General features: G+C 49.9%; 6 protein-coding genes across 6 annotated transcripts in view; 1 reads left to right on the forward strand and 5 right to left on the reverse strand.

Annotated features, from left to right (window-relative positions):
- The window catches only part of TRIREDRAFT_123786 (non-ribosomal peptide synthetase), a gene marked incomplete at its 5' end in the record, with an annotated part of 50,787 nt that extends 49,059 nt beyond the window's left edge, over positions 1 to 1,728 (reverse strand). The window contains 6 exons of the mRNA XM_006968838.1: positions 27 to 171; positions 254 to 518; positions 584 to 1,068; positions 1,291 to 1,325; positions 1,417 to 1,472; positions 1,673 to 1,728. Of these exons, the coding sequence (XP_006968900.1) occupies positions 27 to 171; positions 254 to 518; positions 584 to 1,068; positions 1,291 to 1,325; positions 1,417 to 1,472; positions 1,673 to 1,728 (1,042 nt within the window). The remainder of the gene's footprint in view (positions 1 to 26; positions 172 to 253; positions 519 to 583; positions 1,069 to 1,290; positions 1,326 to 1,416; positions 1,473 to 1,672) is intronic.
- Positions 1,729 to 5,682: 3,954 nt separating this feature from the next.
- Positions 5,683 to 6,715, reverse strand: TRIREDRAFT_68803 (uncharacterized protein; the record flags this gene model as incomplete). The annotated part of the gene is made up of 3 exons (XM_006968839.1): positions 5,683 to 5,809; positions 5,869 to 6,279; positions 6,336 to 6,715. The coding sequence occupies 3 exons, from the start codon at positions 6,713 to 6,715 to the stop codon at positions 5,683 to 5,685; spliced, it is 918 nt and encodes a 305-aa protein (XP_006968901.1).
- A 7,588-nt stretch (positions 6,716 to 14,303) lies between these two features.
- TRIREDRAFT_123787 (uncharacterized protein) lies at positions 14,304 to 15,674 on the forward strand. The gene is made up of 3 exons (XM_006968803.1): positions 14,304 to 14,501; positions 14,581 to 15,084; positions 15,167 to 15,674. Exons 1-3 carry the CDS (start codon positions 14,321 to 14,323, stop codon positions 15,529 to 15,531), a joined length of 1,050 nt encoding a protein of 349 aa, XP_006968865.1. The 5' UTR covers positions 14,304 to 14,320; the 3' UTR covers positions 15,532 to 15,674.
- A 981-nt stretch (positions 15,675 to 16,655) lies between these two features.
- TRIREDRAFT_68755 (uncharacterized protein) lies at positions 16,656 to 17,865 on the reverse strand (the record flags this gene model as incomplete). Its single annotated transcript, XM_006968840.1, has 5 exons — positions 16,656 to 16,843; positions 16,934 to 17,161; positions 17,251 to 17,352; positions 17,426 to 17,741; positions 17,815 to 17,865. 5 exons carry the CDS (start codon positions 17,863 to 17,865, stop codon positions 16,656 to 16,658), a joined length of 885 nt encoding a protein of 294 aa, XP_006968902.1.
- A 1,247-nt stretch (positions 17,866 to 19,112) lies between these two features.
- On the reverse strand, positions 19,113 to 20,105 carry TRIREDRAFT_111403 (uncharacterized protein; the record flags this gene model as incomplete). The annotated part of the gene is made up of 2 exons (XM_006968841.1): positions 19,113 to 19,792; positions 19,859 to 20,105. The coding sequence occupies 2 exons, from the start codon at positions 20,103 to 20,105 to the stop codon at positions 19,113 to 19,115; spliced, it is 927 nt and encodes a 308-aa protein (XP_006968903.1).
- A 986-nt stretch (positions 20,106 to 21,091) lies between these two features.
- TRIREDRAFT_81668 (uncharacterized protein) lies at positions 21,092 to 22,702 on the reverse strand (the record flags this gene model as incomplete). Its single annotated transcript, XM_006968842.1, has 1 exon — positions 21,092 to 22,702. The coding sequence occupies one exon, from the start codon at positions 22,700 to 22,702 to the stop codon at positions 21,092 to 21,094; it is 1,611 nt and encodes a 536-aa protein (XP_006968904.1).
- Positions 22,703 to 23,247: the final 545 nt, after the last annotated feature.

Below are 23,247 nucleotides of genomic sequence, written 5' to 3' on the forward strand. Positions count from 1 at the left end.
AAAACACTGTTGACTCAAATTCTTACCCTTTGATAGAGTGGTGGCTGAATACAGGACGTCCTGATGCTCCAAAGAGGCCATGGCTTTGATCAGACTGACGAGGCCAGATGCACTCTTCAGATCGCCCTGGTCAGGCTGAGAGGAGCTCCCAGCGATAAGGACATCGGAACACTGCATGACCACTGTTAGTTTCACAGACTCTTCTTCCGTGTTCAAATCTTACAATCCATCTGGATGGGGAAAGGAGACTCACTTCAACGACTTCAGCATCACTCGAATCCGAACTGGCAGCGCGGATGACGGCCTGAATAGGATTTCCATCGCGGACTGCATCGCTCAGCGGCTTGATGAACACTGCAACAACCGCTTCTCCCTCGAGATCATCCGCAGTCGCCCCGGTGGCGATGAGGTTGATGCCCGCAACGAGAGCGGCTTGGGCGCTGCCGTTTCTGACAGCCTTGCAGGCTTCATCAAGTGTCACCAGCGAGGCAGAGTCTTCAGCATCCTCAATAGTTAGGCTGAAGAGTATGGATGGTTAGCCTCCGCGTGTTGCTTCAACTAGAGCCCATTTAAGACTACTCACCTCGGTCCGCGGAATTCAAACTGCTTGGACACAAGCTCAACCGTCGAGGCATTTCCCTTCTCCCTGGCCTCTACGTCCTTTCGGCCAGGCATCGCCACGTAGCAAGCCACGGAAGCCTTTTCGCCGCGATAGTTGACCTCACACGCGTCCTCGAGACACTCGTGGACGACCTCAAACAGCTTCTGAGAATACGGATCACTGTCGATTCGCCCATCAGCTGCCATTGTGAAGAACCGCGCGTCAAACGCGCTCAAGCTTCTGTTCAGTTGGCCGCTCTTCTGAGCATTTGACGCAGACCCTTCGGCAACCAGACCACCGACCAATGCTTGCCAGAACTCTTCGATGCTGTGAATACCACCAGCAAGGCGGAGTCCAACGCCGCAAATCGCGACGTCAATCTGCTTTGCAGTATTGCCGCATTGATGCTTGGAGCTTTCGATAGAGCCATTGGTACTACCTCTAGCTCCTGGCTCTTCAGCCGGAGACTTGATTCCAGTCATATTAAAAGATTGTAGAAAGTACTTTTGTACAAGACCGAATAATAAAATAACTAAACTTTTCAACAGGAATTGAGCATGTACCGACGAAGTTGCCTTGGCCGTGCAGCTGTGTGGGAGGCAGGCCGTTATAAGAGAATGTCTCTCCTCAAGGATCGGCAATGCACACTCCGGCTCCTACTAATACTTATGACAGTATTACCTACACACAGTGGCACAATATGTAGCCAATGATTGCAGCATGGCTGTTAAGTCAATGTCTCACAGAGTTTTCAACACTTACGTGTAGTATGCAGCTTTACCCGAGTTCACGGGGAGGGCCCCCTGTCGACTTACCGCCATTGTCCCACCTATCAAAACACCATTCTCTCAACTTCGGCCAGGGATCCAGGCTATTATCAGCTACGTATCATTAAAGGTAATGGTATGGCATATACAGAGTCGGGGCAGACGTTGCCTCATCGTTGAGGATGGACATCATCATCAGCCGCCGACGCCACCAGCTCAAGGCCACATGTAGTTCTGGCTGTGACTTGATGTTTCAGTGCGGATGCATAGGTATACAGAGTATTGATCCGTCGATCTTACATACTACGAGCAAATAGTAGCTGCTGGCGTTTGTTGTTTGGACGCCTGTAGAACAGCCATTGTCAAGAACTTGGATCTCCTAGGAGAGGGAGGGAGACTTGGCGCTTACCAACGGGCTACAGCCAGCCTCACCGTTGGAAAAAGAAATAAAGAGAGACGGAAAGTGGAAACCGCAATTGCAATTCAGCAGGACTAGAGATGGTCCAGATCCTATAGGCTGGGGAAACACGATACCCCTGCGTAAGTGCTTGGCTCCCTAGTCCATCCGCATCTTGCATGACAGGAACCAGATTTACCGATTTCGACTACACCAACCTACCCTTGAATACTAATAGTATATCATTCATTCTGAGTTGATGGAAGGGTGATATATTATATGCCTGGATTTAGAAGAATATTTTCGCAGCATCAAGCCGGCACACGCAGAAATGCTTCTCAAGACTGCCAATTTGAGCACGGATAGGGTCTATGCACATGTAACGCTCCTGTATACCTATTCCTTCGTAAGGTAAGCTTCTATATTTACTGGTGCTACCATGGCGCAATCCAGACAACATTGTTGTACAGCAGCGGCTGAGCTGAAATGAGCCGCCAAGAGTCTCCCTCCATGCGATGGGCCAAGCGGACGCAACCTGGCAGACCCCCTTGCATCTTCTTTGCCGCCACAACATGAAGTCATCAGGATCTCGTACGTGTACAGCAGTAGGGCGGGCAGCGGACATCCCTGCGTTCTCTGATTGGTAACTCAAATGCTGTGGCTCACGCCGGAGTACGTTGATCGACTTCTTGCTTCTCTCCCAGCTAGTATATATTGCCCGGCAGGGGCGGCATTGGAGGCATCAATTTCCACTGAGTGTTGATGTTCCCGCCATCTGTTCTGCCGATCCCATCATCCTTTGCTGCTCACCGGTGAGGCATTATATAAGCCTTGCAGTCGTTGGGCTCATATTACATGAGATGGAGATGTTCATCCCCTTATCACCTGCAGTGGTTGATATGGTCACAGCATGATTAGGATTCAAGTAATAACATCCGCCAATCAAACGGGCCATTGCTGACCGTCTGTCGAATTCCTGAGTTCCTCCTATATGCATGAACTGCGAGAAAACAGGATCTTGGATCAAACAGGCAACTGAGACGGAGAGGAATGGCACATTCGTCTTCATGAGCATGTTGTTGGGGGCGCAAAGGTGCCAACGCTGTCAACTCCTGTCACGAGTTGCTCTGCCCCTTCAATCAATGCCTCTCACGAGTGAACTGAGCTGCCAACTGAAGAGACAGGCATACAAGTTTGTCTGCCTAGCACGCCGGATCTACCCGTTATTCCCTCGCCACTTGCACAGTCTCAAACATCATTTTTACTTAATCTTGCACAAATTGTCTCCGTTGTAAGTCAATAACATGTCACAAAGAGTTGCCAATTGGCCATCTTGCCCTTGTCTGTCGCCATTTGTCTCGGAACTCGGAAATGCCTCATTGACAAGACCAACTTCATACGTAGAGGGATGGCCTTACGTCCGACATTGCACACTGGTCAAAGCAACACATGAGCATGTTGGGCATATAAGCCACAAGGAGCTGATGTGAACTCAAGGTTGTGATCTGCGAGGTGGTGCTGTGATGTCTGAATCCCTCCCAGGAGAGTGCAACCTCGATTCATCCAAGACAGCTAGCTACCTATTTCTGCTCCATCTTTCGAAGCAAGGCAAAACTCGTCTCCATAGTATTTGCATACCTGGTCCATGAATGGGCGACCTAGCAGATCCAACGTGCATCCGTAAATGGCCAATGATTGGGTTGGCTTGATATATGTCGGCTATAGGGGGCTTTCGCCCTGCATAAGGCTACGTGTAAGTCTTGAAGTTGATCCCCGTACTTTAGGGCATGAGAAGAACAAGCAGTCTCCGAGTGGTGCCCTCGTGCTTAGTCGGGGCAAGTCTGACCTCTGTATCCCCGAATTATCTGTGACTTGTCGTTCCGTCCATCTTACATCAGTTGAGTTTGGAGTCTGAATTGGATCCCCAATATCTCAAAATCCTTTGCCGAGACTTTTGCGGGTTTACCAATTGAGTGGCAAGCCACCCTGGAAGCCGTTGGTCAGGGCGGCTTGTCTAACACCGGAGCCGCTCGCCCTTTGGTCGGCGGTCCGAATGTGAGACATGCAGTAGCGCAGCCATCGGCATGGTAAGCGTAATAACCAAGCAAGGCAAGGAATAAAGTCACAGTTTGAGAGGCAATTTTCAGGCAGCGGTGATTCGCTTGGCACTTGAGTAACCGGACTGTTGAGTTGCCTCCCCATCGATCATCGCAACTAGCGGGGACAAGAAGGCGATGGTAGGAGTAACGGGATGTGAAAGACGGGAGAATGGTGAGACACCAGGAGTAACTTGCTGGTATCTCTGAGTGACTGGTCAATTAATTGCTAAGGGCTTGAGATGGACTTTTGCGTTCTTTCGGGTCACATTCGTGATGTTGTCATCTTCTGTTGGATCTGTTGTAGCCCTACCCTACATTTCGGACGTCTGTCAGGGGGGCGCGAACATCACAACTGGTGCCACAAAATGCCTCTACACTGACCATCTCGTCATGACAAGAGTCCATCGTATTAAGGTCCTGTAAGCCGAATAATAATTGTAGTTATTCATAAGGTTATTTGCGTAAGCCAAGTTCCGGCATACTGGGTACTGTACCCACATGTAGGTGATACACCGAGATATAACGTATGCGCGCGAGTAATCTTACTCTCTGCTGATGATCAACGTCCGTGCCAGTACCTTGTATGGAATACGTAGAGCAGACACGTTTGATGACCTCGTACAATTATACATTCTACAGAAGTGACTGAGACAGCTGTAACACAGCGCCCAGCAACCAGGTATGCGTATGCGTTGTGCTTCGGTAGCGAGAGAGAGAGAGAGAGAGAGAGAGAGAAAGGGGAGAAGGAGAGATATCGTGGGGCATACGGGAGTAGCTGTTGAAGGTTCAAGTTACACCTCAAAGCAGCATACGTAGAATGCCCTGTGCCTTTGCATGTCCTACTCATGCGCAAGCGTTCGTTCGTTTGGCAGTACCTGACACGAGACTGGCTTCATGATAACATCACCGAAGAAAGAAAGAGGACAAGACCAAGGAGCCAGACATGCATTCTTCGTTGATGTCCAACCATTAGGGCATTAGTTTTGTGCACCAGCCTCAAAATGTGATCTCTTATAGCATCATCTTTACATGCCGCAAAGAGCTTGCAACCCACTGGACATTTTCTTCTCTCTCTCATATCACTATAGACCTCATCTTTTCATCCTGCCTCAAAACAACCCATGCGTCTTTCTTATAATGTTAGCGGACGTTTGTTCCTCGTATACAATGTGCAGAACAATGCTAGAGTTTCAAGAGCCTTCTTATCTAGGCTTCACTTTGGCATATCCCATGCCCAGGAAACATGGCTGCTAGCGAATAGATCACTCGGCTACCATGACAAATTCATGTAAACGTTGAGGTTTGTTGCCGATAACGTCGTGAAGTGAAGCAATTCTGTAGGAATGGTCTGATTTATGAGCATCTTATGCAAGCTTCTCGGCGGGCAACAAGTTTCTTTCACGCGTCTCTCCTCGGCAACACAAACATCAAACGGAGTCATCAACCCACTCCAAGAAAAGAAGAAGCTCAAAGTCAGATGTAGAAAAAGGGTGACTTGTAAAGTGAACGTCAGATAAATGATCCATAATGCCTTCATAAGCCGTTCTTCTCGGTATCATCGCCTCCCTCGTGCGAGAGGGGATGCCGCGGCGGAATTTGTGCGATCGCACACTGACATGAATCAACTTATATTACTCCATGCTAAATAAACATAATGCAACAAGATGGCACAAAACTTGCAGACATCCTCTGCCATGCTACCTTCTCTGCTAAAAGCATAATATTGACTGCCGTGTATCCTGCCTCTATGTATCTACTAAATTTCTCGATTGCCTCCTCAGAGGATATCTTATGCGGAAAGGATTATTTGCACCAGCATCAAGGTTTGGACTCAAAATTGGCAGTCTCATCATCTGTAGGGATAGAACTATCCTTGGTTTCGCCTCGACCGAAAATGAAGCCAGGGTGGCCAACACAAAGGCAGAAAGCAGCGACGACGATCAACCTGAGGCAACCATTAGCTCCAAGCTGCAGACGCACAAAGACTGGACAGACGAGACTTACACTCCTTCAAGGCCGATGAAGAGGCCCTGATCCGTGATTAGATCAGAATGAACATAGCCCTTGCTCAGCTCGTAACATCGGTAGATGCAACGCGTAAAGATCAAGAGGATAGCGGCGCCAAGGAATCCGAAGAAGATGCGCATCCTCTGTCCCAAAGGCGCCGACTTCTTCTTTCGCACATAGCGAGTCACGTAGTCGACAAACAGGAGGCTGAAGAAGAAGAGACCGGCGACTTGGAGCGCCAGACCTGCCATGGCAATGTCCACTCCGTTTTGGCTAGAACCAGAGCTAATTGTAGACAGAGCACCTCCGGCGGCCTGGAGAATGAGGCAGACAATGTCGAGAGGGATGAAGATCCAATAGAAGAGCTCGGGCTTGATGCGTGAGATGTCGGGAGCTAAGAAGTTGATGCTATCTCAGATGTCAGCAAGTGTCCAACCACGAGTGAGCTCAAGTGAGGATCTCACGTTTTGGATAAAGTAATGTATATCCCGGCCGTATAGAACACGGGACCGATGGTAATAAGGACAATCTGGTCCATGAAGCCGCCAAACGAGAAAGGGTTGTTGTAGAGAACCAGCCGTCCCGCATATCCTCCAATCTCAACTAGGCAGCCAAAGATCATGAGGCCCATGAAATTCCACTGGCGCCATCGGATGCCGAGGATGATGTGGACGGAGATGGCAATGGCAAAAAGGGCGATGAAGACGGAGTTGGCGGCAATTGAAGGGCGGTATTTGTAGACGCTCCATTCGATGGGACAGACGTCGAGCGTGCAGTTTGCCTGCGGACCAAAGACGACGTAGCCGCCGGGTGTCCCTGGCAACCCCTTAGGCGGTGTTGACATGGCTGACGGCGTTGAGGTCGAGCTGCGGTAGTTGGCGACAAAGTTTTCTTCGCTAGGAGGGGCGAGGATGGCTTTGTGGTAACAGAAGATGGTACTTCTTGAAGCTTTTTCAAGAGAAGGGAGCTAGGACACGACAAGTTTGAAGAGGACTAAAATGCAGGAGAATTGACAAAAAAGTAAAGACTGCTGAGGGTGAAGGCTGTGCCCGAATGTTGGGACACCTAGATGATGGCGCTCGGTATATGTATTTCGAGATCGTGTCTTGACTAGGTAATCGGATTTTTGCACGGCATCAAAACGGAGCAACGGCGTAACAGGAGGCAAAATCGAGAGCTGAAGTAATGACTATGATAAATGAACGTGGCGCGTCTGCCCTTGGGAACGATGGTATGGATGGCAGAGAAGATAATTTGTTTAGAGGATGAGTGTTAGGAAAATTCCTTTTTAATTGTGTTTGCTTTCGTTTCGAAATATTGTATGGTCGAGTTGCGCCGATACTCCTGAACGGAGGAACGGAGTAACTCCTGTTGTAGGGTCTAGTTCGGGATAGCTTCGTCAGCTTGCAGCTATGCAGCCCGAGGATAGATATCGATGAGAGGCCTTTTGAACTCTATCCTTTGTTAGTGGACGTCTAGTTTTATCTGTCTAACCGATGATGAGTCTCTCGGGACATGATTCCTCATTGACAGATGCCGGTTTAACATCGATTGATGATACCGCGAAGACGCCTGAATCTCTGGCTCACAACACTATGGCTTCACGAGGAACGGGAATAACGGAGCAATACGGAATTCGTTGCCCTTCGAATCAGTTGCCTATTCGAACAACTGAGTGGGTCTGGCCAGCAGGATGGATTGGTTGTGTTTTCTCGATTCCTGGAGGCGATCTGGCAGCCCGTTTCAGCTGCTCACGCCACGGACTTGTTCAATACGAACCCAACTACTATACAACACTACCTATGCTGTATCCGTACGCGTGTCCCTGTTCAAAAACCTTCAGGTAGACTGGTGTCTTGATCTCGTTGGCTGGTCCTGAATGGTGGTCTCGTGGAGATATCGCCAGCACGGAGAAATCCTTTGACTTTGGCATCCGGTTTGCGATGATGACGACGCAGGATCGGTGCGGCTGAAGCCAAGGACCGTGCCCGTTTAGCCATCATGGAGTGCACGCAACGGTATTGAACGGAGCCGGTTTTGGCATCATACTGCGAGTTGGCTGTTGCATCGATTGATGGACTGATACTAGTATCTGGGTCGGTATGTTTGGTTGCGTTGGCGCCTCTCAATCGTCGCTTGTTGTTGACTCGCAGCATCAAGCCTAATCAAGCATTGTCGAGAGCATCGAAGGATTGCGGCTGAAGACGGTCGCGTCTTGTGCCTGTGAGGTGACATGGCGTTCGGGAAGATCCGGCTGATTCCGAACTTGCCAGGTTCAAGCAGTCTTGAGCCAACAAGCCAACATGCTTTGCCGACTGTTCGCCTTGCTACTACCTACCTCTGACCTTCACCCTCTGACCTTCGCCTTCTCACCTTCACCCTCACATTTCAACATCGACCCAATCACTCAGCATTTGGAACACCAGGCACGCACCACCATGAATCGTGCTTCTCGTCGACTGATCTGGAAGGTTTCCAAATTTGGAGCGGAAAACCACATATGTCTTCGCTGCCGCCACTATCAAGCAAGTGCTGACCTCTATGCTCGTTATCGAGATCCAGCTGAACCGGACCGAGTACCAAAGATTTCGATGACCTTCTGAAGCATCCCTATTGCCCATTCCATGGGGAGTGGCAACGCTACGGGGGCTACGGGGCTCTACCTAGTGCCTTGCAGAATTGTCTGCTTCTCGAACCAGCAAACGGGCTCGGAGAGCATGCAGGCATGATCGATCTCACCCGCACTCTCTAACGCCAAGTTGCAACCATTTTCCGACCGAAGTGTTCACATGGTGGGTCATCGAATGTTTCAGTAAGAGAACGGAGATGCCAGGGTTCAACCGAAAGGCAACCTGCTTGCCAATGTTTGCTGGTGGCTTGGGATCGTAGGAGGCTCCTAGCGAACAGTGACCTCTGACAACTGCACGACCTTGTACTCCGTTGCGGTGCCTGCATGCAGCGTGCTCCTGTGTACGCGGTCGAGCAAAAGTTGTATTCCATCGAGACGATGTCTGAGGAGCTCATGATGAGTGACATACTACAGTGAAACTCACGCCTTGGCCTTGCGCGCACTGGCTGGCGCAATCAATGACCCGGTTGTTGTTTTGGTTTTCCCAGGGCTGCGTTGTGTTACGAGTAGACCTCATGAGCTGCGGCCATCACAGGGTGGCCGGAAGGACTGTCATCCTGCGTAGCCTCCTCGCTCAAGATTGGCTTGTACGCCTCTGGACCATGTCTGTTCCATAGCCAGTCTCTGGAGAGTGTTCATCGGCAGCTGTTGGGTTTCGACTCAAGCGTCTCTCGAGCGCCCAGTACTCTTCCGAGGCAGATTCCATTATCCCTCATCGACGTTTCGTATGTGTATCCTGTTCCACCAGACAGACATTCAATACTTGGGCCCATTGAATCAACACAGTGAAACATGGCGAGTGGGTGATCATGTGTATGCAACTTAATCTGGTCTTGATCAGAGCTGTCACATTTCGTAGCGATTGAGGCTGCATTCAATGAGACTTGCCTCAAAGGATGATGACGGCCAACACTTAATCATGGAGCTCTGGGTAAGGGTACGGAACAAAAGAAAAGAAATTAGAGAGAAAAAAAAAACAAGCGCTTACAGATCAACGTTCAGTGCCGAACATGGGCCTCGGCTCGGCACCCGGCAGCTTTGATCTCGAGATTTGCTTCCCGTCATCTGCCATCATTATTAATAAACAGAGAGAGTGGAACAAGAGGGAAAAAGGAGACCGGCAGCTGTCCCCCATACAATGCCTCCAATAAGAATATTCTAGAATGATGTCAGTTTGTCTGCCAGCACAAAGTGGCAACTTTGAATCGTGCCCGTTCACTTTGGGTCTGTGACGTTTGCAAAGCCATGAATGTCAGCCACAAGATACAATGTAATACGAGTACACGGTTCTGCCATCTTCGGAGTTCTCTCTTCAAGATCATTCCACGTCAGATGATCACTCTCTAGAGTCTGCCTTACAGTAGTCGCCCGATAAGTGAATTGACCAGTCTGAGTAACCTCAGCCCCCAAACAGTAGGTACATGTACTGTAGATATCTGTTAAACTCGCACGTTTGCCATCCACTTGGCATGGCCAATCGGTCGCCATTCGTTTTCAATACTAGTAGTAACAGCGACTCGAACAAGTCTAAAGCGCGGAAAAGGCGCAGAAGCCGGTGCGGACGAGCCCCTCGATTTCCACACATAAAAAGTTCATTTCCACACATAATTAAACCGCATCTGGCAAGGTCGGCCCCCTATAGTAATTCTGTGTGGAAAATACATACTGTCATCCTTGTTAATTATTGTCAGAAGTTCTTTTTAGTAGTGAAAATGCTATAGCCTAGCATGTGACACAGTGATATATCTTTAAGCTAGCTAGCCTAGCTTCCAGCCGCCATAAAACACCAAAAAACACACTATCAGCACTAAAAAGCAGCCACAACTTTAGTTATTAATTTCTATTGCCGTCTTTATAATAACTATTATAATTTTTATATCCCCAGGATTATTAAGATAAGCTCTATTTACTAGTAAACTTTTAAGTCTCTAGAAGCTGGCTATAACGCTCTGCAAGATGCCTAAGCTAATAACAGTTTTATGGTCTCTAAGGCTTAAACGACCCGCGATCCTAAGGGCTGCCTTAACTGCTGTTATATTATTTATAAGCATGGCAGCAACTATCGCTAACAAGGCAATAGAAAAACGGCTAATAAGACGTTAACTAAGAAGTCTAGTTACCTGTTTTCTCTAACTATTGCTTAGCAGACTTAGGCCTCTTCCTGGATTATTAAACCTACAGATTTACAGCACAATTATAATCCTCTTAAAGATCTAATTCTCTCTTCCTATCTCCGCAGGAAATCTCACAAAGCCTTCAGCCTTAACCAACTTAACAACCTTATCGCTACCCAGTTAAAGAACCCTTTATCTACTAGAGAGACTATTACCACTAAAATTAGCAGGGAGCATCCCTAAGTCTTAATTATTAAAAAAGACATTTAGTTATATTAGCGTGAGCTTTATCTAGGGCAGTATGGCCCTTACACCTCTACACAGGCCTTCCTTAAGCTGCTTGAAAATAACAATCGGATATACCACTTTACTGTTAATCGTAATGACAAAGGTCAATTACATAGGTTTTTTTAGACCTATAAAAATAATATAAACAACTAGAAACAGAACCTAGAACTCCTTAGCATAAATAACACCTATAAGGTAAACAGATTCAATATGCCTCTGCTCTAGATCATAAGGACAACAGCGCTGCACACAAACTTCAACGCTAGCTTCAGGTTAGCGGCAAAGGAAGATACAGATGCCTTTATTTAAATGCTTCAACAGCTTAAGGATGCAGCAGCTAAGGCTGGAATCCCTAATCCACACGTTATTATCACAGACTTTAACCAAGCTTTAAAGAATGCCCTAACTATTATCTTTAATCTTAGTCAACAGCAAATTTATACATAGCATATAATAAAGAATGTTATTCTTTATATAAAGAAGAACTGGATTAAAAGTCTCGCCAGTTATGCAATTATAGGCAACGCTAAGGAAGATAAAGCTTATAAGGCTGCTGGCCTTACCCTTAATCCTGCTATACAGCAAGAGGATAATATCCATAACACAATCCAGCAGAAAATAGCTAATAAAGCTATTAAAGAGGCCATACAGCAAGCGACACAACTTCTTAAAGAGGCTACTACATCCACAACAAGGTCACTTTCTACATAAAATAGCTAGGAAGATATAGCTAATAGCATCCACAAAGCTTAGATAGAAGTCATACAGGCTAAGTCAGAAGATAAATTTTTTACCCTCTTTACAGCCCTCTAGCGCATGTTTTCCAGCCAGCCAAGTGCGTTCTAAGATACCTCTTTTTTACTATATAACACACTAACCTAAAGGTCACAGAGATCATAAACTATCTTCTCGCAACCTATATCCTAAAGCGGCTTTAATTTACTCATTTTACTATATCTCAGTATCAAAATTACAGCATTACAGTAACATCTCACACAGAGAGCTCACACGCATAATTAAAGGTACTCCTAAAAAATAGATTTACTAATCTATATTAACTATAACAGCATATCTAGCAGCTTTCTAAGCAGCAGCAGCAGCATTTTAAGCATAGGTTCTATCACAAAGTAACCCACCGCCAGATTCAATAAATCAACAAACCAGCATTTGCCTATTTACTGCAAAAAGTCAGCTAGCACACGCTAAATCAGCTCCAGGAGCAATTATCGCTAACAAAAAACAACCTTTAAGGGAAACGGCAACTTAAGGCTTATACAAAGTTATTCTCCAAGCAGTAGGGATTACCCTATTACCATATAATTTTAGCTATACTGCAAGTAAGAGAGTCTCTTTAGCTATCTCACCTAAATAACCACTAGGTCCTAAAAGGCACTACAGTAAGTTTAACACCAGGAATCTATAATCATAATGCTAATTCTAGCTTCAAGTCCAAGCAACAAGCCTAACTCAACCTAACTTACAAGCCCAATCCCATATAAGTCCCTTTACAACAGGCACCTTCCAACCACCTAATGCCTTTAGTATTAAATACAGGCAGAATTCTTAGCCATTAGGAGGCTGCTGATAAATAATCCAGTTAAGCTGCTATATCTATACAATTAAAGCCGCAAGCTTAAAATCCCAGCGTCGGTAGGATTTAGAAGAGTACCAGCCAAAGGGTAACAAATATTTAGCTTCAGGGCCAATTCCAGCAGATACAGGAGCTGCTAATAATAACGCTTCTGTTAACACAATAATCATTACAATAGCATTATTTCACACCTGCAGCATTATAGGTGCCGCCCTCAGCCTAAGCTATAGGAAGCTATTAGACATAGCTAACATTCTAGCAGCTTCCTCATGCTTCTAAAAGTATTCCTATATATAATTTTACTAAAGAGATATAAAATCCAGCACCGCTAAGCTTATCACAAGCTCTAGCTTATTAATTTAATTTCCGCCCTTAGCAGCCGCCGGCGCTGCAATAGCTGCACTTTTTAATAGCCTAGGATTAATAAAGACTTTTAATGATAATTAATGAGGATGACAGTATGTATTTTCTACACAGAATTACTATAGGGGGCCGACCTTGCCAGATGCGGTTTAATTATGTGTGGAAATGAACTTTTTATGTGTGGAAATCGAGGGGCTCGGTGCGGACGGGGAGCTTTTCTGGATCTGTCTCTTCACCGAGACTATCTTTCCGCGAGGGTTGCATGTACGGAGCATCGAGGACAGCCCCCAACATTTTCCTCTGGGCTGTGCTACTCCCTGTAGTATCAAAGTCTGCCGAGCGTTACAGCGCGGTGCATTGCATGAGCAGATCACGATGCTCATGCATCGTATCCCCTATTGTAGATCGAAGTTCTTTCCCACCTCCCTGGTTCGTCTCTGTTGCTCGTAGCGGTAGTTGTCCCGGGCTCCAGCCCCTGCTGAACCCATGTTGCTCCGGCCGCCGCTCCTTCGACACCGAAAAGAATAATAGAGAAAAACCAAAAAAAAAAAGCACCTCGGCATCCCGTCCCATTCCCAGCCCTTCCCATCATGCAGCCACGGGATCTAAGGGTAGTGGGCAGCCCTTGCAGCCCGGCCTCTTTGCTCAATCCAGGGCTCGGCCGAGAAGCCCCAGAGGATGCCCTCAGCTCCGGGGCTGCACAGCGCCGGCGAGGGCGAGACTCCGCACCGGAGGAATATCCCCATTGCGATAGATGGCGGGCCTCTAGTAGTGAAGAGAGGTTGCTCTATGGGGAGTTTCGGCCGCCGGTTACGTAGGGGCTTTTTCTCCCCCTTCTCTGCCTTTCCACCTTTTCCTCTTCCCTTGTGGCTGGCTGGCTCTTTCTTTTGCCTTCTTTCTTAGCTTTCCCCCCCCCTCGTGTCCTTGCATCATCATCGGGCCTTTGAAGACTTTCTCGATCGGCGCTGCGGCTCCGGACCGACGACAAGCCAGAAGCCAATGCCAATGCAGGAGGTCCCCATCCATGTCCGAGGCACGGACAACAGCCCCGAAAGCTCCAGTACAGAGCTGATGCGTGTAGTGGCACGCCAAAAGACAGGTACTCGTACAGCACCAGAATGGATGGCGGGTCTCCGTGGACTCTCGCGGGTCGGAATCTCCATGTTTCCTTTGTTTCAGAAGTTCTGAAGCCCTAGTGCAATGGAGCAAACAGCCGTTTTGAGGCTGTCGCCGTCGACGGCTGCTAAACCGCTAGCTGGAGGGCCGGCCGTTGTTTGGGACCCGGATGGACTCGAGTAGCAGGTATAAAGGCGGCTTTGGTGACGCCTTTTTGAATTCACAGACTACTATATCTATATCTACCTACTACCTATCTATATCATCCATCTCGACTCCTTAGTACAGCATTCTCCTCCTTACATCATATCCGCCAACATCAACCGTCATCCGCATACATCCTTCAACATGACCGTGAACAACCTCTCCATCGTCCTGGCCGAGCGGCCTACCGATGACATCGTCCCCGGCACAACCTTTGCTCAGAAGATTACTCCTGCTCCCACACCCGCAGACCTCAAGGATGGCGAGATCCTCGTCGAGGCTCTCTACCTCTCTCTGGACCCGGCCATGCGAGGCTGGCTGCAAGGTAATGCCGCCCCCCTCCCCCATCAAACAAATTATAATCTTTTCTCGACCTTGTTCTTGTCCTAACACATTCCTTCCAGACACTCGCTCTTACCTCCCTCCCGTCCAGATCGGCGAGGTCATGCGCGGCGCCTCCATCTGCCGCGTCCTCGCCTCCAAGAGCAAGCAGGCCGCCGCTGGCGACTTCGTCTGCGGCTTCACCGGCTGGACCCAGTACGCCATCCTCCGCGAGGGCTCCTTCGAGCCGTCCTCCAACTACCCCGGCCTGCGCGACCCCAAGGACATGCTCTCCGTCCTCGGCATGACTGGCATCACCGCCTGGGTCGGCATGACCAAGATTGGCGAGCCCAAGGCTGGTGAGACGGTTGTCGTGTCCGGTGCCGCGGGTGCCACCGGCAGCGTCGCCGGCCAGATTGCCAAGCTCAAGGGCGCTCGCGTCGTTGGCCTTGCTGGCAGCGACGCAAAGTGCAAGTGGCTGGTTGAGGAGCTCGGATTCGACGTTGCCATCAACTACAAGGATGCCGACTTCAAGCAGAAGCTCGCCGAGGCTACTCCCAACTACATTGACGTCTACTTTGACAATGGTAAGCACATTTCAAAAACTTCGGCTCCCCGGTTTCTCATGATATAATGACCTGTCGCTAACAACATGTCTCCAATGTTCAGTCGGTGGCGAGATCCTCAACGCCTGCCTGGCCCGCGCAAAGGAGCACGCCCGCTTCGTCATGTGCGGCGGCATCAGCCAGTACAACACGTCCAAGCCCCAGGGCCCCAGCAACATCACCAAGATCATCACCATGCGCATCAAGATGCAGGGCTTCATTGTCTTCGACCACATCAAGGACTACCCCAAGGCCCGCCAGGAGCTCTCTCAGTGGATGGCCGAGGGCAAGATCAAGAAGACGGAGCACATCCTCAAGGGTGGCCTGCAGGTGGCCGAGCAGGGCCTTGTTGGCCTGTACAAGGGTACCAACACCGGCAAGCTGCTGGTCGAGGTCAAGAACCCGGACGAGCCTCCTTCCAAGCTGTAAAGGCGTGATGATGGATAGAGATGGAAGAGGAAATACCCCAGAGTTTTATGAGTTCTATGATGCACAGATTTGTATATAGTTCTGTATGACCCAGATAAACGCATCGGTAGACAGCGGATAATGTTTATTTCGCGTTTGATTCCAATGCCCACAAACGCTAGAAATACGTGATGAAAGAAGGAAGAAGGAAGAAGTACATTGAAGAGCCGTGTCCGTTATGCAGTCTAGAAGTCGTCCGTCTTCTTGGGGCCTGGATAACACCACCATTCCCTCCCTCACGATGCCGAATACCAAGAGATTCAATACTGCGCCCAACCTGTGTGCCAACATAGCACCTGCTGTTGCCAACCGGTACATGCTCATAAGTTGCTTTTCACGTAGCCTCACTCACAGGCCGCCACATCTGGCTCTTGTCCGAACCCGGCGAAGGCGGCCCAAGATCGCAGACGTCCTTACACGGATCACACATGATGACACACCTCTTCACCTCCGGATCGATGACAAACACGCGGTTCTTGCAGTCCTGCTTACTGTTCCCGTTCTTCTCGTCCATGCCATATCGCACCATCAGCCGCTCGGGATCTTCATTGGTAAAGTAGCCCAGGCACATGGGGCCTTCTCGGAGGTACGTATTGACGTAGAGAATGTGGCCGCCGTGCTTCTGCATCGCTTCGCTCTCGCGTTGGCCAAAGACGTTGTTCCTCATTCTGCACGCTGGATCATGGCATTGGCAGAGGGTGACGGTGATGCGGAACGTGCACATGGTGTTTGGTTTGTCTGAAGCGAATGCTCGAAGCGTTGAGATGGGAGAGGAGCCAAGGCGCTGGCTTTGGTATATGTTATATATCTGGCTGGGTTGATGGATCGCATTCTGCTTCTAGAGGTTCAAGAATGAAGGACAGAAAACAAGCCTGGACATATGCTGATGGCCAGATAGTGACTGGCATCACCGATCTCGAGGCTTGTGAAACAATAACAGTGAACAAGTGTCGCCATCAGTCCGTGACAGTCATCCCTCGCCTTCTCTGACGCCAGCTCCTCACCGACGGCGACACCGTGTCACTCTGAACCTCTTTCCACATGAAGAGTCCATCAGAATCTGGAGCTCAAGCCGGCACCTCCATTCACGCAGCAATGCCGGCTTCCTTCTCAATCTCCTCCTTGCTCCAGCTCCATTTGTCCTGCAGCTCCTTGTCCAGGGACTTTTCGATAACGTCCTTCCCCCACCACTCACCCCAGCTCGTCAGGAAGATCTGGTCGGGATCGCTGGGGAAATCCGATCGGGTGAATGCCGCCAGGATGCTTTGCGCCCCTACGATGAGAATGATGATGTTAGCTTCCCACTCGAGCTTCACCTACCTATTGCTTTAGTATGAGGGGGGTGCAGGGCAAGCAAACGCACCTGTAGCGACGGGCTTCGCGTCAGCCATGTCCATCGTCAGCTTGAGTCCATTGCCTCGGCCAAGACCAGTGCCTGGGATCAAGCCCGGCGAAACGGCCACGACGTCGCATTGGCCGGCCAGCTGACGGCGCCACCAGTGGGCGTTCAGCAGCTGGACGAATTTCGAGGCGCAGTAGACGTCCTGCCCATTGGCACCAGAGGCGCCCTTGAGTGTATCTTCCAGGGTGCCTTATGAAATTGTGAGAAACAGCTGAGATTAGCATGACTCAAAAAAGATGGCAAGGTACTTGCAATGAGACGACTCGAGAGTCACTTACTGGGGTCGGTGATTCGACGAATCGCGCCGGAAGAAACAAAGACGATGCGAGACTTTGATTCAACGAGCTTCTCCCTCAACAGATGCGTAAGATAGTGCTGCGCTGTCGTAGCAAACATCAGCTCGCTGCCCAGAATCAACCTCGCCATCACACACACAAAGAGAGAGAAACTCACAGAAATGATTCACAACCAGCGCCTCGCACCATCGCCAGCCGGGAGGACCAGGCTTCTCCGCGCCATTGGAAATCGCCGCATTCAACAAGAGGTAGTCAATCTTGTCGCCGCCAATCTTCTCCAGCACCTGCTGCGAAAAGGTCTTGACGGTCCGCACGTCTGAGAGCTCCAGCGGCAGCACGGTCACGGCGTGGCCTGAGCGGTCGTAGCCCAGGGCGTCGTAGGCGGCAATGGTGCTCTGGGTGTTGCGCGCGCCGAGGATGACTTTGTAGGGCTGGGTTTGCTGGAGGAGAAGCTGCTTGATGGCTTCGAAGCCCTGTGTGGTGGATTGGAAAAATTAGTTGGATGAGAGGGGGAATGAATTGCTTGCAGAGACTCTGGGAACTCACAAGGCCTGAGGACACGCCTGTGGCGACGACGGTCTTTGCGACGGAACCCATGATTTCACTGGTGACGACGATCTTGTTTGTACTCTTGGTGTTGATGTCGGGCTAGGTAGTAGTAGTTGACTGGCTTAGAAGTGCTCGCCTGAATCTTTGGAGAAATGCTGATGATCGTCAAGCAGTGGCCTCGAATCAAGCAAGATAACCCTAAAGCTGATATATATTTCTTTCTACTTCAACAAGGGTTCTCCTCAATCATCATTAAATGGACGGAGAAGACTATAAAATCCATTCACTCATAGCAGCATCACTTCCCCCTATCGGCCTTTAGCAACTTTAAGCCCGGCCTGTCGCCATGCCTCTCTTATTCATCCTTCCCCACCTCGCAGCGACTTCCGAATCCTTCAGCAGCAGCATCATCGTTCACGACTGCCTGAATCCAGTTTGCCGGCTCTTGTGATTTGTAATGAAGGAGGCGGGCGGAGAGAGTTGGGGAATGGATCTATGATTGTAATAATGAGGCGCTTCCTCTTTGTGTCCAATCATTCCAGACACTTGGAGCGGGGTGGGCCTTTTTCTCCGCTTGCTGGGAATTGCCTTGAAGCAGCGGGATATTCCATCTCTCAGCTGCTGAATGTCCCGTTCAGCTGTCAGATGGTCAACTGGCGCTTGTCATGTTGTTTCTGTTATTCTTCATCCTGAAAGGCACTTGTTGTTTCTGTCATTATTTGCTCTGTTGGACATGAACTCGGTGATGAAATCTCTAGGTACACAACTGACAAGTGAGGAAAAGTGAGGGCAAATACCTCAATTCTAAGCAATCCAGCCCTTCCTCGTTGTAGCTGCTCCATGTAGCATAAACTCACATATGGGGTGCCACATCGCCCTGCCTTGAGCAATGTTTAAAAATACAGTCTCAAGAGGAGCCAACGCAAAGCACGCCAGACACATGCATGCTCCCATCTTCTAACCTTGCCCTCTATTAACCTCTGTGGGCTTATGTATACGCCAAGCCAATCACTGAGACACTACCTACGCATGTGCTTATAATATAAGGGGAGCCTAGATGCAGTTACACAGAGGCTGGAAATAAAGACAAAGACAGTTATATATACATGTAGGTAACCTGATCACTCCATAACATCACAAGGTGCTACGAGGACTAGGCTTTAAGGTAAGATACAGTAAAATAGTGAATATATACATAATATATATCCAAAGTGGCTTTGGTAATTACACATATGAGTTGATCAGCCAACTTGGGTAATTAAACTCCATAGAGTACTTGCTTGGCACTTATTGATTCATACTGACACCTTATTCTTAAGCTCTCGGAGCTCGTTCATAATTCTATAAGGCTGGCTATTCCACTCATAAACCTCCTGGGGAATTGCGTTGTTGCGGGCCGCCTTGCGGGCCTCAATAAAGGCCTGGGACACAGGCGCTCTCACCGAGCTGCTTCCCGGCTGGGCTTTGCCCATATAGTAGTACGAGTATCTGGTGAACTCAGGCCGGCCATGGCCACCAGCATGGAAATAGACAATGCCCGGCGAAAAGGAGCGGTCGCTCATGCCCTGGAGACCGCGGACGACAGGTACCCAGACCTGGATCAGGCGTGTCATCTCATACTCGGCCTCGGTGATAACAGCCTGAGTCAAGCCTCGGTGCCACCTGTCCATCGTGAGCTTGCACTGCACGGCGGCGTGCAAACTGCGGTAGAGGGATAGGACGGCGGCGCCGTCGCAGTCATGGGCGCGCTCTGGGATAAGGGCGTGCAGCGTCTCGATGGCCTTGCGTGAGTCTTCAATCAGGTTGACGATGTGGCCAATGTCAACGCCCGTCAGCGGGTATGTATTAGCATAAGGCAGCACATCGTGGTAGAAGCCCTGCTGGACGGCCATGACCGAATTGAGGGCGGCTTGGACCTCTTTCTGGTTGATGTGTTGCTTGATCTCGGCAGTTGCATGCGTGATCATCCCGTCAACTATTCACAGCTGATCAGCGGATCCAGAGGTGCTGTTATCAGCGAGTACCAGCGACCAGGACGTACCGGCGCGGATGATCTGCGTGACCATGGCCTGTTGCTGGGCTGCGTTCTCCTTGGCCTTCTCTATCTCCGAGTAGATGTTCCAGACGAATCCAACGACAGCAAAGACGTTGCCGACACCATCGATGATCTCTCTGTATTCTTCCACAAAGCTGGTCACCCCAGTTACGTAGGGCTCTATCGCTCCCCACTGCTGCAGCGCTTCCGCCTGACTGATGATCTTTTCGCTGAGTGCCTTGTCGTCCGCCATCGTGGGCCAATGCTGGTATTATCAATGCGGGCGATCTGTATATGATGCTAAGCTTTGAGGCTCGGGTTCAAACAGACTGGGGATCGTGACCAACGCAGTGCTGCGGCTTTTAGACGACATAAAGTGGAAAGACATCCTGGTAGTTAGGAGACGAGGAATAGATATGTACTCGTAGTGTGTGCAGCAGCACAATTCTTCTGCCCATCGAATTAAGCTTCTCGCGTTCAGCTTTTCTCAGCTGACAACGGGAGCAGGACTAAGATATAGGCCTACCGTCAGAGGTGATGATGTTATAACACAAGCGGGTTGGTCGACCCAATCAGATCTTGTATTCAATTACTATTCTCTGCAGTAAAGCTTAGCCTATCAGCCTCCATTCCTTACCTCGAGGTTGAAAACACTGGTAACAAATGTTATGGCCTTATGGCTTAGCTTCCTGTAGCATTAGGGTTGTGCCATTGAACCGTGACACTTCATGAACAGGGGCGTTTCAATGCTTCTAAGCCTTGAATACCTACGTACATACCTCGCATACCTATCAGCTCCGTACCTAACCAGGTACCTAAGGTAGGTAGGTACCAGGTAAGTAGGTATCAGGTAAGTACCTAGTCGGCGTTGATCCTTGAAGGCGCATCTCTATTGATCGCTGAAATGCCTTCCTTCAGCGAGGCTCCGAAATGACGAGCCAGGACAAGATTCCTTGTTCAGGAAGAGGGACAAAGGAGAGACAACTTCTATAAACGTCAATTGCCATTTTCCACACCGTATCTAGAATACCTAAGGTATGGAATGAAACTGCCGCGCCGAATCCTTCCTGCCATAAGGCAAACACAAAAGAGCCTCTTGTCTCGCTAAATCAACACGTCTAAACCGCCTCAGCAAACGCTGTATGTACACCACAGAATCTCTTTCTCACCATATACATTCCAAAGGCCTCCTCCTCAGTCCTCATCCCCTCGTAACTGTCGAACAGCACCACGCCATCTTTAGAAAAGCCCCCATGTCTCCCCCCTCTTGTACACTCCAGCTCCGTCCGTCTGGAGTGGCGGAAAGTACTGCTCAGGCCCTACCCTGCAAGTCACATCCTGTGCAGGCAGCGAGCCGCTGACAAAATACTCCTTGACATAGCTGTTTGCACATGCGGAATTCTGGTAAAAGGTGCAGTGTCCGTAAGCCTCCAGCGTCACCATCCGCGAATCCGCAAAAGCCGTCAGCGCCGACTTGGCGGAATCCAGCGAGCAGACGGGGTCGTATTGGTTGGACATGACCAGCAGCGGATGCTTGGTCTTGACCCCTTCCCTCGGGACGTAACCGTGCGTCTTGGGAATCACCCAGTGAGCCTTGGCCCAGTAGAACGAGTTGGCCGCGTACATGAAGGGATTCATGACGTAAAAGGGCTCGAGCGTCTTGATCATCTCCTGGTTGGTCTGCGGCCAAAAGTCCTTGCCCGACAGCCCGTCGTTTAGTCGATAAAAGTAAATGGCCTCCCAGGGGGTCACGCCCGTGTTGCTGTACGACTGCGAGCCTCCCCACACCTCAAAGGCCATCGTCGCGTTGCCCACCATGGCATCGAGCAGGGCGATGGCGAGGGGCTGCCAGATGACGCTCTTGTAGAGAGAAGGCAGGATGACGGTGAACCACAGGTAGGCGTAGTTGACAGTGCCAAAGTTTGTCTTGTCAACGTAGACGGTCATCTCGTCGTACTTGATCTTGGTGCCAAAGTTCTCCACCATCTCGTTGAGCACGTCGGGGCTCTTCGACAGCTCGGCCAGAGGGCACGCCTCCACGCCGGCCTTGACGCACTCGTCAAAGAAGCCCCAGAAGACCCTCTTGCCGTCTTGGTAGTCCTTCCACGGCAGGGTGCTGTTGTACCACTCGAGCTGGTCGACGACTCCATCAATCACCATGCGTGCTGTTCGGTTGGGGAAGAGACCGGCGTAGGTCTGGCCGATGAGCGTGCCGTAGCTCTGGCCCCAAAAGTACATGTCCTCTTGGCCAATGGCGTCCAGGATGCTGTTCATGTCGGCGGCAACCTGCGGTGTGTTGATGTACTTGCCGTGCTCGCCGGATGTCTGGGCACACGTTTTGGCAAAGTTGGGGGCCCAGCCGCCCATGAAAGGGGCATCGGTGACCAGGTTATCCAGCGGGACTTTGCTCATGCTCTTTCGTATGGCGTCCGTAGCATAACACGAGCCCAGTGGCGTAGACCCGTTAATGCCTCGAGGGTCAAAAGCAATGATGTTGAACTCCTCCCCAACGATGGATATCAGCTCAGAGGACAGACCGTAGAAGCTGCCCACGCCGCTCGCCCCGGGGCCCCCTGGGTTGTAAAGAATGTTCTTTGAGCAAGCCGTGGTGTTGTGGCCGCGGATTCGGATCATGGAAAGATCAAATGTCTTGTTTCCAGAGTTCTGGCGGTCGAACTGATCCATCGGTACCTTCATGGTACTGCATTCCAACAGGTGGCCAGTGGCACTGCCACATGGTGTCCACGATATCTTCTCTCCCGGATAGGTGACAGTTCCATTATCGCGGCGGTGACGAGGTCGGAAAGAAGCTGCTTGAGCTTGTACGAAGAGGCTAGGCAGGGCCAGCATACAAGACAGGATTGCCCCCTTGGACAAAGAGGATGTGCTGCTCCCGCCGCTCGTTGTCAGGATAGGCGTCCGCATCTTAACGATAATCGAAAGGCTTCGTAGAGTCGGTATGAATCCGAGTCGATCCCCGAGTGTTCTAGAAGAGGCTCAAAATTTCGAGGCAATCTGAAAATGTCCCCAGCCGGTTTACCAACAGGATCCGGGAGAAGCTGTGCTTTGTGCAATCGCCGCCATCGGTCCATTCACCGTTGCCTTTGGTAGATATTTTATATCCATCAGCCACAATGGGGAAGCACAGATGGATCGACGGCACCAATCAATCTCGTTGCCGGCAACCCGATTGCTGTGAGAGGGCAGGAAACAAACGGGAGATGAAAGGCATGCGAGACGTGGAACATTCATCGATACACCCCCCAAGCGGTAAAGAAACTGGGTCCATTCACGCATGTTTGGTGTTCCTTGCCATGAACAATGACATAATTGGCCTTCGACACGTTCGTTAGAAACGATGCCATCATCGACGGAGCGATAATGCCAGGCTAACG

Source organism: Trichoderma reesei (assembly GCF_000167675.1).
Source record: "Trichoderma reesei QM6a unplaced genomic scaffold TRIREscaffold_26, whole genome shotgun sequence".
Classification (NCBI taxonomy): Eukaryota; Fungi; Ascomycota; class Sordariomycetes; order Hypocreales; family Hypocreaceae; genus Trichoderma; species Trichoderma reesei.